General features: G+C 51.8%; 2 protein-coding genes across 22 annotated transcripts in view; one reads left to right on the top strand and one right to left on the bottom strand.

Annotated features, from left to right (window-relative positions):
• The window catches only part of ASCC1 (activating signal cointegrator 1 complex subunit 1), a 34256-nt gene extending 27403 nt beyond the window's left edge, over positions 1-6853 (bottom strand). For 4 of the 20 annotated variants that reach the window (XM_086899986.1, XM_086899995.1, XM_086899982.1 and 1 more), the window contains exons 1-5: positions 6305-6541; positions 5091-5215; positions 3885-3984; positions 2927-3024; positions 1517-1695 (exon numbers count right to left, since the gene is read on the bottom strand). In XM_086899986.1, coding sequence (XP_086756112.1) covers positions 1517-1695; positions 2927-3024; positions 3885-3984; positions 5091-5199 — 486 coding nt within the window. In that variant the 5' untranslated portion in view covers positions 5200-5215; positions 6305-6541. The other 16 variants (XM_086899989.1, XM_086899996.1, XM_086899984.1 and 13 more) reach the window with 10 other exon arrangements.
• ANAPC16 (anaphase promoting complex subunit 16) lies at positions 6571-13019 on the top strand. 2 transcript variants are annotated; one of them, XM_086900000.1, is made up of 4 exons: positions 6571-6706; positions 8447-8604; positions 10495-10569; positions 12276-13019. In XM_086900000.1, the coding sequence occupies exons 2-4, from the start codon at positions 8463-8465 to the stop codon at positions 12389-12391; spliced, it is 333 nt and encodes a 110-aa protein (XP_086756126.1). In that variant the 5' UTR covers positions 6571-6706; positions 8447-8462; the 3' UTR covers positions 12392-13019. The 2 variants fall into 2 exon arrangements, with proteins under 2 accessions (XP_086756126.1, XP_086756127.1); XM_086900001.1 differs by having other exon boundaries at positions 6574-6632; positions 12276-13012.
• The last annotated feature ends 2290 nt before the right edge of the window (positions 13020-15309 follow it).

Raw genomic sequence — 15309 nt, 5'->3', positions numbered from 1 at the left:
AAGAAGGGGTTAAAGGGCAAGAGAAACCCCATGCCAAAAGCAGCAGCCTCACTCCAGAGCCAATGGCATGAGCAGCCCCTACAGAGCCCCTCAAAGAGCTGCTTCTCTCACTGTACCTTCAGCATGTCCCACACAAGGATGGAACTAGAAACCAACAGAGGGAGCCAGGCCATCACTGATGCCAGCCTGAGGTCCCAACTCTCTGTCCAGCCAACACCTTCCCAGGCTCATGTTTCCATCCCCCTGCCTGCAGGGCATTCCTTTAATCAAGGTGAGCTTTAATAAAGGTAGTGCTGCTGGCTAATGAGGAGAAATCCTGCTCCTAGCCCTAGGGAAAGGTTCTCCTGGCACTGCACTGGCTTGTCCCTGGATCTGTTGGCCAATTCCAGTTGTATCTAATGTCAGGTGATAGGAAGCTCCTAAGATGTCACGGAATTAAGCAGCTGGGAGGAGAACAGGGGCTTAAATCCTGACTGCCAGGAAAGACAAGACTGCAAAGACAGCTCAGATCTGCTCTTGGAGATGAAACAACGGATGTGCAAGGGACCATGAGAACTTGAGCAAGAACTCCTATCTCCTCAGATTTAAGATAATACACACCCATGACATGAAGACATAGGAAACTAAACTTCTTAAGCCGTGCTATCTGCAAGATTGTATTTTCCCTTTAGCAAGGCACCAGAAGAAGAGATGGACGTGAAAGTGAAGAGTATGAGCCCACAGAGCCCTGCAATGTGTCTGCAATGCAACCTGCAGCAGCCACAGAGAGACCTCTGCCTGCCTAGAGATGACCTCCAGCAGACACAGAGGACATGGCAATTTAGTGGCACCATGCCCTCTCCTCAGCCCAGCCCTGTGCACTGACACACCACTTCTGTCAGACCAGAAGCACAATAAAATAAACCAGGGAATGCAGGGCTTTCTCTTCATTTTCTTCCTCATTTCCCTATGCCTAACTATTTCCTGCTCCTCCCAACCCAAGATCTGAAGGCAAGTAGGAGTGCTGTCAGCACAAAGTCTCCCGGGGAAGAAGAGAAGTGGTGATATTTGCAGGATAGCATGTGCTACCAAGTCATTTCTTGCTCAGCTCTGGCAATGACACCCATCTTCCTTCACTGTCAGGAGCCAAAAGAAAAGTGAAACAGAAGAAGCAGCAAATTTGGGAATTCCTACTTGGTTTCATGGTTATGTAAAAATCATATAAAATGTAGACAGACACATTACATTATTTAGTGACTTTCCTATTAAAAATAAAAACCCCAACCCTCTTTTGAAACTTAGATATCCTTCCATCTAGAAAAAACTCTGCTAACAATTCACTAAGTAAACCATTCCACTTTTCAGAAAATTTCACAACAGCACTCAAGAAATTCACAGCAGATCCACTCAGTAAAAGGCCTATTGAAAATGCATTCCTAGGAAACAGAATAGAAAATGGCCTGCAAGGAAAATACCAAAGAGCTCTCTCAATCAATGAAACAGCACTCTGCACTCTAATCCTCACGTGGATCCCTACCTTTGAGCATTTCTCCAACACCTCCTCCTTGAACTGCAGGAACTTTTCCTGGATGGCAGGCTGGTTGAGAGCGAAGGACAGGAAGTGTGTGAAGGGCTGCTTCTTGCGGAAGCTGTCCAGGAGCACATCGATCCGCGTCCGGGCAGAGATGACGCCGCTCCGCTGCTGCCCCGTGATCACTGCAGGGAAACACAGCAGCACCTCTCTGCTTCCCTGAAACTCTCTGCTTTTAGTCCCAGCCTCCTGAGGAAGCAGTAGAATCAAAACCCCCAGCCATCCACTGAAAAACCTGCCAGATTCCCTGCTTGACTTAAAATGCCTGACACGGCTGTGCTTTCCTCAGCAAAAACAGGATGATGCCATCAAAAGCACGCCTCTGCTGTCCAGAAAGTCAGCTCTGAGGGCCTAAAAAACAGTAACTGAGAGCCCATCAGTTCAGGGGCCCTTCAAATTTCTAGAGCATTGTTTCAAGTTTTCATATAGGCAGAGTGAAAACGCCAAGGAAATCCATTAAGGATCAAGACGGTCCGTGTGATTTGTGCATGCACTTCAAGGCACCAAACAGAGAACACTTGAGCTCAAAAGGAAAGAACAGCAAGGAGCAAAATTTCCTTGGCTTCCTATTATCCCATATTTTCAACATCTCTCAAGCTTCCTAACAGTCCTTCAGAGTTCTCTGGGAGAAGTCAAGACCCACTCCTCGAGAAGCACCACCGTGTTCCCGTGCAGCATCCCAGTGGGATCCTCCCAGCATTTCCTCCTCCCAGCTCTGTCACAAACATCCCTGCACACCGTGCCAGTCATCTCTGGAATGTGCCCTAAGGAACCCTCCAAATACCCACTCTGGCAGAACCCACATGGGTCAGCCCTGATGAGCAAGGTCTCCTTTCTTTTTAAAGCCCTGGAAGTGATGAGAGGGAACATATGGAGAAGCCCTGCTCTCACTGTTGGCATCTAGTGACAGCACCAGAAAGTCAGGAATGTCATCTCAACCCTTCTCATATTAAAGCATGTGCAGATGTTTATTTTGCACACAGACAAACAAGGTATTTCTCTGAATGCTTATTTCAGTTTCTTATTGATGGAATACTGTTTGAAAAGCAGAACTAAAAATAAAATACCACACATTCAGGACCCAAGTTCTCAAGCCAGTTATTTAAGGCCCAGAAATTATTTTTTTAAAAAAAAACCAAAACCACCTGACACTGTTTTATGAGGATTTATAGACAATAAACAATAAAAAATAAACTCATGAGAAGAGTGAAATGACTTTCCCAGGGCCAAAAGCGAGTCAGTGCTGTGTTAGAAGTAGGAAATAAAGGGAAAACATCTCCTGTACTCCTTCCCTGTTAAATTGTGCTTGTGCAAGAGCAGATAAAAGCACATCCATTTTATGTGTATTCTACTCACCAATTTCTCCTTCCACTCCAGGCTTGGGAATGCTGATGGAGGTTCGAGTCTCTGTTTCTAGCCTCTTCTTTGTTTCCCCTTTCTTCCCAATGATGTACCTGGAGGCAGAAAGTGCAAGAGTTTCCCCTCACACAGTAACACTGAGCCACTCTCCACCACGTGTATCCAGATCCAGACCCTGTGTGCTGGAGGGATGCACACACCCAGCTCCATGTGCAGGACCACACCCAGGCACAGAGGTGATTCCCAGGACTTCACATGTGTGCAGCCTGGGACAATGTTGAGCTATGGCTTACAACTGGTTTAAATGAAAATAAGTTGGTAGAGCCACCACATCTTGCTACAGTCTCTCCATCAGCTGGGTTATCTCTTTACCCATTATCCCAGCTGAGGAAGAAATAAGGGCTTTTTCTGGTTTTTGCTTTGCTCAAGGTAGTCATTTGCCAGAATACACAATGGATTGCTTTTCCTTCTCTGTATTTCAGCAAAACTATTCAACTAATAAAACTGTCAAAAAGAACTAGATAAAACTTTGAACACTACAGGTTCCTCAGTAAACAAGGGACTGCATTCAATAGCCAATTCCAGTCATGTGTGCTTTCTCTGAAAGCTTCCACAAACTCCCCCTGCCAGGCTGCTCACTCCAGTTCTTCCTCCCCCCTTCCTTCTCCCACCCTCCTTGATGCTTTCATGTTCAAGGGGAGAGATGCTCAAAGACTCTCCTGCCAGCCAGCAAGCACCACCTGCTGTCCCTTCCACGGGGACAGTGAGGAGTCAAGTGAGGCCCAACCACACTAGAAAAGCTCTGCCAATTTCCCATTCCCCCACACTCAAACCCAGAGCAGGGAGCACATTCCAGAGATCCAGCGCTCACCCCAACCTCAGAAAAGAAATATTCCGTGCTCAACTTCTTCCCCAGCTGGTGGCAAATCAAACAAAGCAAAGCACACAGGCTCACTTGTAGAAGGGGCTGGGAGCCTCCACCCGGCACTGGAAGCCTCGCTCAGTCTCCTCCACCACAAAGGCATCGCAGGGCTCGTCCGCGCAGTCACCGGGGCCTACCGGGAAAACCACATCAGGCCCTGCACAGCCTCTGAGAAGTTTGGCAGTGCTTTATGGAGGACAACAGTCTCCTCCCAGCCTTCTTTCAAGGTTAAATGAAGGAAGGAATGGGCTCCTCTCTGCTGTGGATAACTGCTTTTTATTTATCACCTCACTACCAGCTCTGGAACACATAATGACTGCTTCTAAATCCGGCCGGCTGTGAGGCACAGGAAGCAGGTAGTTACAGCCCAGGTTTTACCTCAGCTGGAGTTTGTGCAATTCCTACACAGTGGGAATGCTCTCTTCTGGCAGCCAATTCAGAAATTTAAGGTTGCAGAAGAACACAGATAAAAGGTGAGGATAGCTTTGGTCCGAGGGTTCAAGCCAGGGATTTAGAAACAGCCTCAGAGCCACAGAGGTGCCTTTCTTCCGTGGGCCGTTCGGTCGTGCACATATCAAACAGAACATCCTGAAAGAGCCTTCCTATTCCCTTTCCAACAAAAACAGGGATGAATTTGGGTGGAAAGCACCTTGTTAGAGCTTAGTGCAATCCACTGAAAGGCAAGGTGGGAGGAGAAACAGGACACAACTGCCATGTTCCCATCTGAAAAGTAACACTGGAGCTTTTCTGTGCCCACAGGTCACACACAACTACAGCAAACACACAGGCAGAAACACAAAGCAAAACACACCAGGACATGAAGAATTTTGTCCCCAAAATAGGTGACACCTTCCAAAAGCTGCACTGTAAGAGGCCAGTTTTTAAAGGTGCAAACATTGCAAGGACAGAGGGGCTTTAGCAAGCAGCTTCCATATCTGCAAGCAGTGATGGTGAGGAGCAGAAAGGAACACGGGAAAAACAGATCTACAGAGCTATTCTGGATTTTCCCTTTTCCTCGAGATCTTCCACAGTCAGCCAAGCCACTTGGGATAACTGGAACTGCTTCCACTTTGGCCAGCAGGATCATCAGGGACCAACACAAAGCCTCCTTCTCCCTCTTGAACACCTCAATCCGCCACACGGGCAGGTCTCTGTGCTCACAAAGATATCAGAGACGACACTGAGAGATCCCTAGGTCCCCAGTGTTGATGCTTCCACCTCCTGAGCATCACTCCTCACCTGTACAGAAGTCCTCCTCCTCCTCGTGTGGGAAGGCTTGCTCTTGGATGAGATTTTTCCGGTACACTCGCCCCCCGATCGTTATCAAGGGGGGCCGCAGCACGTCCATCCTGCTCCTCCTCCTACTGCAACAACAAAAACAGCTGTGCTAACTCAGGCCAAGGAAAAGCTAATTTCAGTGTCTCCTTGCACACTGGGTTGGGAGGGACCTTAAAGCTCAGCTTGTTCCAATCCAAAGGACACTTTCCACTATCCCAGGTTGTTCTGATGGGGCAGCCACAGCTTCTGTGAGGAGCCTGTGCCAGGGCCTCACCACCCTCATAGGAGAACAATTTCTTTCTAATATTCAGTCTCAACCTCCCCTCCTTGAGCTAAAAGCTTCTCCATGTAGTCTTCAGAAAGGCAACACCTCCTCAAAACGTACCTGTCTCAATCAAAAGGTAATTTTATCAGAAGTCACAAGTACATAAAGCACAATCAGGTGAAAACAGGAAATCAAAGCAGTGTAAGGTATGGAACTCTGAAACTCGAGGGTTTCAGCTAAAACTCACTGTAACCTCAGTCAGTGTGACATTTCATCGTTTCTTTGGGCTTTAGCTGGCACTGAGGTAAAAACATTTAGAGCAGAGAACATTTAATGGTGCTAAAACAAAGAGCCAGCAGTGTTTCTGTCAGAGACTTCACATCTTCAGCACCCGAATTTCTGCATTCACTGGCAGTGTTAATTTAACATGTCTCAATTTTAAACCACAATGTGTTACTCAGAAAATAGTTTCCACCAAAAAATTCACCTTTGTCACAAGGTTTAACTGTCCACTGCAACAGAACAGGAAAAAATTAAAAGCTTGCCTCGGAAGCAACCAGCATTTATTACAGAGTGGCATTGGGTTGAGAAGGTTAATTCTTCTTCCCTCAGTTTGAGCCCCACCTTCTGAAATGACTCACAATCATCTGAACTTACACGGACGATTAAAAAAACCTTACACTTCGGTATAGGTAATAATTCTTGTAGCTCAAGGGAAGGAGTGCAGAGGTAAAATGGGCACAATGACGGAAAAAAACATGAAAAAAATCAGTCGCTGGGCTTTTGCTTCCACGCAAGATTTTTGGGGGAGGTGTATGCTTTTAACACACTGGTATCACAATTTCTTGACACTTCTGAAAAGTGAGCAGCGACAGCGGCAAGCACAACGCAGCGAGGTTTGCAGCCTTACAACAGGATCCGGAGGGGCTGAGGGCAGCTCCGCGGGAACCAACTCCAGGCCACGCGGGGAGGGCGGCACCGGCAGGGCGCCAATTCCCGGGGCGCCGAGGGTACTGCAGCAACGGAACCCCAGAGCTTTACGTTCACATCCGTGCGGGAAAGCGGCAGGAGCAGTGAAGCGCTCCCGTTCCCTCCGCCGCTGCCGCCATTTTGTTCCCCCTCCCCTCACCCCCCCCCCAACCCAGCGTCCCGCCGGAAGTGGCGCGCGCCCGCCCCATCATGCACCGCGAGCGCGGCCACGCGCGCCGCCCGCACCAAGCAGCCGTCCGGGCTCCCGGGTGAAGGAGAGAGGGTTGGGGACGGGACCGGGCATCGCTGGGAGGAGGCGACGGCGGCGGCGGCGTCCCGGAAGGTGAAGGGCGACGGCATGAACGCGCGGGGAGGGCGGAGGCCGCGGCGGCGCGTGGGCTCCGCACTCACCGGGAAGCGACTCGGAGGGGCCATGGGCGGGAGGGCGGTGGCGGAGGCGTGGCCAGTGATGGGGCGTTGCCACCGGCAACAGGGCGTGGCCTGTGGAGGGGCGTGGCCTCTGATGGGGCGGGAGCGCGGGCGGTGGGGCTCCCCCCCCCGCCAAGATGGCGGCTCGTGAGGTGCCTGAGGCGTTGGCTGGAGGTTCCTGTAACAGGCCCAGGCATCGCCCTGACCTGCCGCCTCCTCTCCTCCGTGTTTGTTTAAAATAAACCCCCTGCAGCCACACTTAGGAATCTGTCGGGTCTGCGAGCCCCGGCTGGCATCGTTTCAGCGCAAATCGTTGCACTTCTCTTGCGAGCAGGGTGCTGAGCCCTGAGGGTTTGCTGAGGGAGGTGTTGCCGGGTGTAGCATAGCAAAAATAAAAGTTCGTTTTATGCAAGCATTTTTATTCATGGCCCGTAAGCCCCCAGCCTCCTGTGAGCCGCTGTTTTCTGTGTTACAGTAACCTTGAGCGCTCTTGGGAATCCTACAGGGGAGGGAGGAACAGGACAAAGGGAACGGCTTCCCGCTGACAGAGGTTGGGTGGGATATTGGGAAGAAATTATTCCCTGTGAGCCCCTGAGAAGGGGCACAGTGTGTCCACAGAAGCTGTGGCTGCCCCTGGATCCCTGGAAGTGTCCTAGGCCAGGATGGACAGGGCTTGGAGCCACCTGGGATAGTGGAAGGTGTCCCTGCCCATGGAAAGGGGTGAAATAAGATAAGCTTTAAGGCTTTAAAACCCCCTTTTCTCCACAAAACGCTCGAGTGCTTCCCAAGGGCGCTGTCTGTGTACTCTACAGAGCCTGCAGAAGTGTACTAAATACGATAACAGAAATGAATTAAATGGGCAGGATCATTTGGAAGTGCTTATAAGTATTTGGAGGAACAGCAAGTGCTGTCACTGATAAGGGCCAAGTGACAGCTTTTTTATATCAGAGAGGGACATGACGAGTTTTAAGTCCCATGTCGTGACAAACCCAGTACCTCTTAAAAACAAGGCTGAGACGAGAGCATACAAGAGGCATCTGGAATTGTGCTGCACAGGCTGATGGATCCTCAGGCATCGCCAGTTTAAGTCAAATACAGTGTTTCAAAAGGCACAAGCACGTCTGGAGTGATGCAGAAAGCAGCTGCTGCAAGTTAGGCACGGCGTGGCTCCGTGCAGGATGCGGTGCTGGAACTGGCAGTCCTGCAACCTTCCAGGTTTTATGAGGCAGCAGAGCTCCTGTGTTTGTGCTCCTGGAAACATGGGGGAAAGAAAAGGAAAGAAACCCCGCCTTTTATGACCCTGAGGAGCGGGACAAGCGCCAGGGCAGCTAAAGGCTAGTGAATTCAGGCCAGCAACCTGTACCTTGTTATTTTTGTGCATGCTCTGGATTAATTCCCAGGGGAATTCTGAGGGGCTGGAATGGGGGTTACCTAAAGTTTTGGGGTGTGACAGCTCTGTGCCCATCCCCACAGTGGGCACAGGCAGCTCTCCCACACACACAGAGCAACCTGGACGCTTTGGGGCAGCGGAGGCGACTTCATCCTGCCCGTCACTGCCTTCATCCATCCTCAGAGACACGTCGCCGCTGGCTCTGCACCCTGGGGAACTCTGAGACGCCCCTCCTAACTCAGGCTCTGCTCTTTGTCCTCCCAGGCTGGGCCGGGGTGCAATGGCAGCCTCCTCCTCGTCCTCCTCGGCCGGTGGAGTCAGTGGCAGTTCCGTGACAGGGTCGGGGTTCAGCGTTTCGGACCTGGCGCCGCCCCGGAAAGCTCTCTTCACTTATCCCAAAGGAGCCGGGGAGATGCTGGAAGGTGATTGTTCCTGCTCTTCTCCTTCCCCACTCCTCCTCCAAGCTGCTGAACTTCACACCCCACTGGCAAAAGCTGGAGGTAGAAAGGGAGCACCAGGGCTTGGTTGGTCCCGGCTTTCCCACCAGTTGTTCATGAGGAAGTGATTTTTCTGGCAGTCACCTGCTTTTTAGCTCCATGACAACACTTCAGACCAGGAAGCATCTACCTGAAAGGGAACATGACTGTGTTAATTGCTCATTGTTAGCTAATCCTTTGATGTCAGGCAGGGATTACTGCGAGGATAGCTGAGACAGGAGTATTTTTCTTGGCAGAAGTAGTAATTTTCATGGTTTGGGTTGGATTTGACCGGGTTAGTCCAGGAGGCAGCTTGTCTCCCTGCCAGCTTGTGTCTGGGTGTCCAAGCTCTACCACTGTCTTTGTTGGGATTGAGGAAGGAGAAGCCCAGCAAGCCCTGGGTGAGGGAGGAAGGGCAGGTCCTCTGGGTGACAGGGTTAAATCAGAGTCTGTCTGCTCCCCTTGAACTTCCCTTGTCACCATGGGATGGCTGGGAGCGACGCTGGAGTGTCCCTATGGGGCAGCTGGGAACTGATGGCTGCGCCGTTGAAGGGTTGTTTTTATTACATATTAGAGCCCATATGCCAGGCTATTGAAGTAATTATGACTAAAGGTTTGCTCACAGAACTTAACGAGCCCTCAAAACAAATTAAAGTAATGAAGCACTTTGTGTTACCAAATAGACAGGCAGCTGTTCCTCCCGACAGCCACTCGGCAGGACAGACAGGGAGCTGGAGGAGAGAATCCAACATTTCGGTTGGAAAAGGCCTCCAAGACCATTGAGTCCATCCTGTGACCAATCCCCACTTTATCAACAGCACCAGAGCACTGAGTGCCACGTCCAGTTGTTCCTTGCACACCTCCAGGGACAGTGACTCCACCACCTACCTGGACAGCCCCTTCCAATATTTTTCCGTGAAAAAATTATTGCTGATGTCTCCACGATGCATTTGGGGCAGCACTTGTGAGAGGAAGCTCGGAGCACAGTGAAATTCCAGCTCTTCCCTGGGGTTCAGCTTTGGATTAGATTTTTCCAGAGTTTTGTCTTTGAAACTGCTCTCCACATTGTTCTGGCACAGAGCTTTAAATGGATTGTCCTTTAGGCTGTCCTCTTTACCAGGAACACAGCAGTTCCTGGGTGGCAGGAAGAACCAAACACTGTCCCTGCTGCAGGAAGCTCTAGCTTGGCTTTTTAATTTCTGACACCAAAGGTGATACACCCATTCTTTCATCAGGCAGCTACCAGTGCCTGTGCAGTTTCCTCTTCACAAATTCACACCGACTGCCTGATTTTTATTACTACTTTAACTATCTCACTTATTTCTAAATAAACCCATAGGTATTTGGGGGTTTTTTAGAAGGAGGCAGTATAAACTATGTCAGTGCTCGGTACATGATTAGCCATGTTTTCCAGATTGCTTTATTTCTGAGTCACTTGTGTGATCAATTACTGACTTGGATACACATTATTTGAAACTCTATGTAGGGTTATGGTCTGAGCCCGTGGGAAATCCTAAAGCATTCTAAGGACACAAGCGTCTGAGCCCTGAGGGAATCAGAGACTTCCATAACATTACCTGACTTCTCCTTAGTTTAACTTCTATTTAAAATGGACTAAAATTGCTTCTCAGAGGGGATGTAACAAAATTCCACCTAGGATCAGGAACCAGCCAAAGCCCTGTGCAGAGTCACAGGAGCTGCACTCAGCACCAGGGAAAGTGTCGGAACAAGGCAAGGGGAACCCACACCTCAAACTGAAAAATAGGAGGTCAGGGGCACTGAAGGCTGCTCAGCCTCAAACTCTGGGGTTCAGCCATCTCCTTTTTCTGTTTACAGATGGCTCTGAGAGGTTCCTCTGCGAGTCTGTGTTCAGCTTTCAGGTTGCATCGACGTTAAAGCAAGTGAAGCACGGTAAGCGCCGAGCGCCGGCCGCGTGTGGCTCGGGGAGGGTGGTGGGAGCAAAGCCTGAGCTGCTCTCGGGTGCCAGCCACAAGAAAGCAGAGTGAATGCTAAGTCAGGCCACCACTGAGTCCTTTTGCAAGCCCTATGCAAAGTGCTGGGAGCCCACAGAGGCTGGGTGGGAACGGGCTGTGCCTCCCAAAGCTTGTTTTTCCATGGCTGTGTGGCAGCGCAAGGTGAGGCCGGAGGAGGAGGTTCTGGGCAGGAAACGCCCACGCTCTGATCTCGGCCCAGCACTGACTGTCTCTCTGGCCTGGGGCAGAGAGACGCTCCATTCCACCTTTGTTTCTCTGCTGAGCCCTTGTGGCCCTGGCAGGGTCAAGTGAGGTTTCCCGAGGCACTCGGGAGGGAGGTGGCCACGCGTGGCGTGGCGTGGCGTGACAGGGCTGAGTCCACTCCCTGCCTCCCCAGGGAACAGCCTGACATCCTGTTTGAACCTCTGCTTCCCTGCCGGGCCCTTTGCCCTCACCCAGGTGCCTGTGACCCAGCAATGGGCTTGGCTGCGTCACAGCTTTGGTTCTCACAGAGCCCAGCAGCAGATCCTGTCTGCTGCTTGAGGGTCACATCCTTTCTGGTCCCCGCCTCTTGTCAGCCAGAATGGTACTTCCACCTGTTGTCTCTGAGCGGAGAGGTTTCCTGTCCTACTCCGGTTGTTGGGGCGTGCAGCAGCTTGCAAGGCCCTGATCCTGTATTTCTGCACCAGAAAGCAAAGCTGAGCTCCAGAGCCATTGTTTCCACAGCTCTGCTGTGGCTGTAGCTACCAGGGGCTGCTACACAGCCTGGCACCCCGATAAACACCAGCCTTTGGAACTGTGGAGCACCTCCCTGTTTTCTCCCTGTAAGAAAGGTGAAGGGCTTAAAAAAAAAAAAAAAAAAGATTGAGGTCATCAATTTTTGGCTTGTTTGTTTGACAGTTCCCAAAAGGGTGCAGGAGGTGGAGTGAGAACAGTCCCTCTTAAAAGCACCCACTGCTGCAGTCAGCATAAATCACACTCGGTTTATGTTGCGCCTCTTGCTAGCCCTGGGCTGTCTCTCCAGGAGGCTGCAGTGAGCTTACAGCACTGTTAAGACTTCCAGCAGAGCTGGGAGAAGGGATATTCCCATCTCTGCACTACTGCAGCACATTTAACTGCAAATGTGTGCCCAACACACGACTGGTTATAAATAAACCTGAGAGGAAGATGCTGTCTGGGGACCTTCCTCTCATTAGCTCTCTGCAACCAGAGCCTCTCTGCCACACTCATCCAGGTCCTCCTCCAAGGACCTTTATCAAAGTCACTGTTCCTCCTGCTGCACCCAGCTCTACCGTGGGCTGACCAAGCCCTCTCTGAACTTCTCTGTTCTTCTGCACTATAAATATTTATGCTTTATGAAATGAGCTTCATCCTGTTTTCACCCCCATACACTAATGGGCCTGATGTTTCCCTGTTAGGACTTGAATGTACATGGCACGGGCAGGGATGGGTAAACACACACTGGGGCAGAAAAGCCTGTCCCTGCTTTCTCCTCGCTGTTTGCACAGAGTGGGTTTGGATTCAAATGGGCTCCGTGGGTTTTATTCTGCCCTGCTCCCCACTGACAGCTGGGAATTTGCATGTAATTGAAAGGTTTAATTGCACTGCCATTGCAAACCGCAGTTACCTTTGAACTCCTCGCAGATCAACAAGTCGCAAGGATGGAAAAACTTGCCGGTCTGGTGGAAGAGCTGGAGGCAGATGAGTGGAGGTACAAGCCAATAGAGCAGCTCCTGGGATTCACTCCCTCCTCAGGCTGAGCGTGTCTGGATCGCTGCTGTCAGGGAGCAGAAGAAAAACATTCCCTGGCCTGGCTTCAAAACGCCCCCCATTTATCAGATGCTGACAGCTTCATCGGCCAGGATGGGGCTTTGGGTTTTTTTGAGAGTGGGGATCCCCCGTAAAGCTGCCAATAAATGGAAATGAGGGGATTCTGTAGGTCCTTACAGGCTGGCAGGGCTTGGTTTCTGTAACTTAGAAGGCAGGATCAGCTGTACAGCCCTTGGAGAATCTCGTATTGTTTACAGAGGAGGGCACACGGACAGTGTGGCTGCGGGGAGGGCGACCCTGTAACTCGGCCCAGGTTCCCGCTGGAGCGCAGCCGGAGCGCTGGGTGAGCGGGGAAACCCTCTGGAGCAAACTCCAGAAGCACTCCTCAGCCCCAGCTGTCATTCTGGGGGATGGACACAAACTATCCTGGGGTCAGGTGAGGGGCCAAGCGGTGTCACCTCCTCCAGCAGTGCCTCGGCCATTGCCCAAGCCATTCCCTTTTCATCACCCTTTCTCTGATAGCACTGGTGGGACACTGCTCTGTCTTTAATACCCTGAAACTTTGTTCTCTTTGTTCTGTGTTAGATTTCTGACAATAAAATAATTCTTTCTCTGAAACTCTTTATCTGGTCTGATGAAACAATCGGCTGTAGGGGAGTTACGGAGGTTTAGCAAAGCTCAGAGGCAGATCGACTGTCACGATGGTAGACTGAAGTTCAATGTGAGACGAACCAAGTGGCTTGACTTAAGTCAGATTTTAATCCTGGTTTAACTCAGCCAGAGGAGAAGACCCTGGCTTAAAACCATCCATTTAAATAATCTTGTTTTTTGGTTGTACTTCACTTCTGTTCTCGGAGGGGAACTGGATTTCCATGTTCTGGCGTAACCGTTTCAACATGTTGATTTTCCATGGATGAGAGCCTTCGCCCCATGGCTCTGTTGGCCAGCAGGGGGTAGGAGCAAGGCACCGTATGCAAGCAGTTATTTGATTTACTGCTCCAGATGCATAATTTTTCCATTTCCAACATCTTACTTACGAGATGATTGTATATTTTACTATTTCAGCCCAGCCACATGTGCATTGAAACAGATTAACTGGGATCCGTTCCCATTTTAGATCACCAGCAATTAGCTAAAACTGAGGGGGGGAAGTTATACAGCCACCTTCTGTGTTTGTTGCTGTTAATAAATCAGTTCCAGTGCCAGAGTCAGCTCTGGGCAATCCAGAGCCCCACGCTGCCGGACCCGCAGGTGAAGCGCGATTCCAGCCCCGTGGAAATTCACCGCGCGGCTGCCGGAGCAGCGCAGGGATGTTCTCACACAGGGCTGCAGCTCAGCTGAGACTGTCCCACGCTGGCTGCCCCGGCCCCGGCCCCAGCCCGGAAAACCTCCTCCCCAGCCTTGGAGGGCTGCCAGGCCCTGCTCTGCGGGGGCCTCCTGCACAGTCAGCGGCTCCGCGGCCAGGAGCGCTCCAAACGTGACGGCAGGCGGGATTCAAACTCCATCCCACATGGGAAAGAAGGGAGCGCTTCAGCCCTCCGCTTTTTTGTTTGCTTGGTGGCATCTATTTTTAATCCCGCTTACTCCGGCCACCTAAATCTACCTCGGCCAAACCTGCCGAAAATCCTCACCTCGTATCGTCGTGGGGTTTGGGAATGGAGCGGCGGATTCCCCCCCAAACCCCCTCACTCACACCCGCTCCCTCCCGACTCACTGACCCAGCACAGTGGGGCACAGAAAGAGCTTTTCCTTTTCACTGCTCAACTTGGGAAACTTTTCCACCCTGCCAGCCCTCCTGGGATGCCAGGGGCTCGGTGCCTGCAGCTCTGCCCGGGGGATGCAGTGCCCAAGCATTGCCCAGACTTCCCCGTCCAGATCCAAAACACGGCGGGGCTGAGATTTATCCCCCTCGCCCTCCTCCCATTCCTTGTTTTCCAGCAGTTCCTTGTGCTGGGACAGAGCAGGAGCAGGGAACGTCCCCAGCTCTGTGCTGTACATGGTGTGTTTGTATGTGTGCCCAGCACCAAAATAGACACATGTGTGAGAGCCATTGAGAGGAAGTGAAAAGTTCACCCTGTACAGTACTACAAATGCAAAAACATGTTGTTGGCCGTTCCCTCCTCCCGCTCAGTAAACACTTTATGTAAGGCAGGGAGAACTGGAGGCATCCGTACGGGCAAAAACCTTCCACGCTCCCCCCTCCTCCAAACCTAGGTTTTCCCTGGCAGCTGGAAAACTCCCAAGCCAACCTAGAATTTGCTTTGCAGATCAGCGGTGGGTATTTCTCCTTGGGGGTGTGGAAGCACCCCGGGGGTCGCGGGAGCTCGGGGGCCGCTCGGAGCCTGCAGCTGGAGCGCAGGGGGGAGGGAGCCCGGCAGCTGCCAGAAAAAAAAAGTTGATGCGGGGAGGGGAGGGAAAATGAAAAAAAGAGCCGAACAAAGAGCCTCGTTCAGGGCTGCTGGTTGGTTTTCCTGTGGGTGCTCGCAGCAGAACGTTATGTACCGGCACAAGCCTCGCTCACACCTCCCCTCCCCGGCTCCTCTCGCCGCTGGCCGCGGCCCCATCGCCGGCCACGGCGCCAAGGCACGCGCTCGCCTCGCTGCCCGGGCAGGCCGCCCGCCGGGGAGGGCCTCTCCCGACAGCGAGCATGCAGCAGCACCCCCAGAAACACCCTCTGCCGTCTCTTCCCCCCCAGAAGCACCCGAGGGGGGATGAGTTCGAACGGCCCGGCGCCGACCCCAGCACTCGAGCCGGCGCTCGGCATCTCAGCTGCCAAAACCTGCCCACCGCCCTCCTGGATGCGCGTCCCTCCTTCCTCCGCCCGGCTCCTGCAGCTGCTTGTCCCAGGGCCGAGAGACGGGCCCGGAAGGTTTGGCTGTGGCACAGACCTGCCCGGCCAGCAGCACGC

The sequence above is a fragment of the Cyanistes caeruleus genome, chromosome 8 (assembly GCF_971803275.1).
Source record: "Cyanistes caeruleus chromosome 8, bCyaCae1.hap1.1, whole genome shotgun sequence".
Lineage (NCBI taxonomy): Eukaryota > Metazoa > Chordata > Aves > Passeriformes > Paridae > Cyanistes > Cyanistes caeruleus.
The sequence above is the reverse complement of the archived record's forward strand: the minus strand, read 5'-3'. Positions and strand labels throughout refer to the sequence as shown.

What these genes read in the sequence shown, in the direction of transcription:
- ANAPC16 (XM_086900001.1), top strand. Translation starts at nt 6,574, where the DNA reads ATGCACCGCGAGCGCGGCCACGCGCGCCGCCCGCACCAAGCAGCCGTC. An exon ending in AGCCGGGGAGATGCTGGAAG is followed by an intron (nt 8,605 to 10,494) that starts GTGATTGTTCCT and finishes TTCTGTTTACAG; the next exon opens with ATGGCTCTGAGAGGTTCCTC. An exon ending in GTTAAAGCAAGTGAAGCACG is followed by an intron (nt 10,570 to 12,275) that starts GTAAGCGCCGAG and finishes AACTCCTCGCAG; the next exon opens with ATCAACAAGTCGCAAGGATG.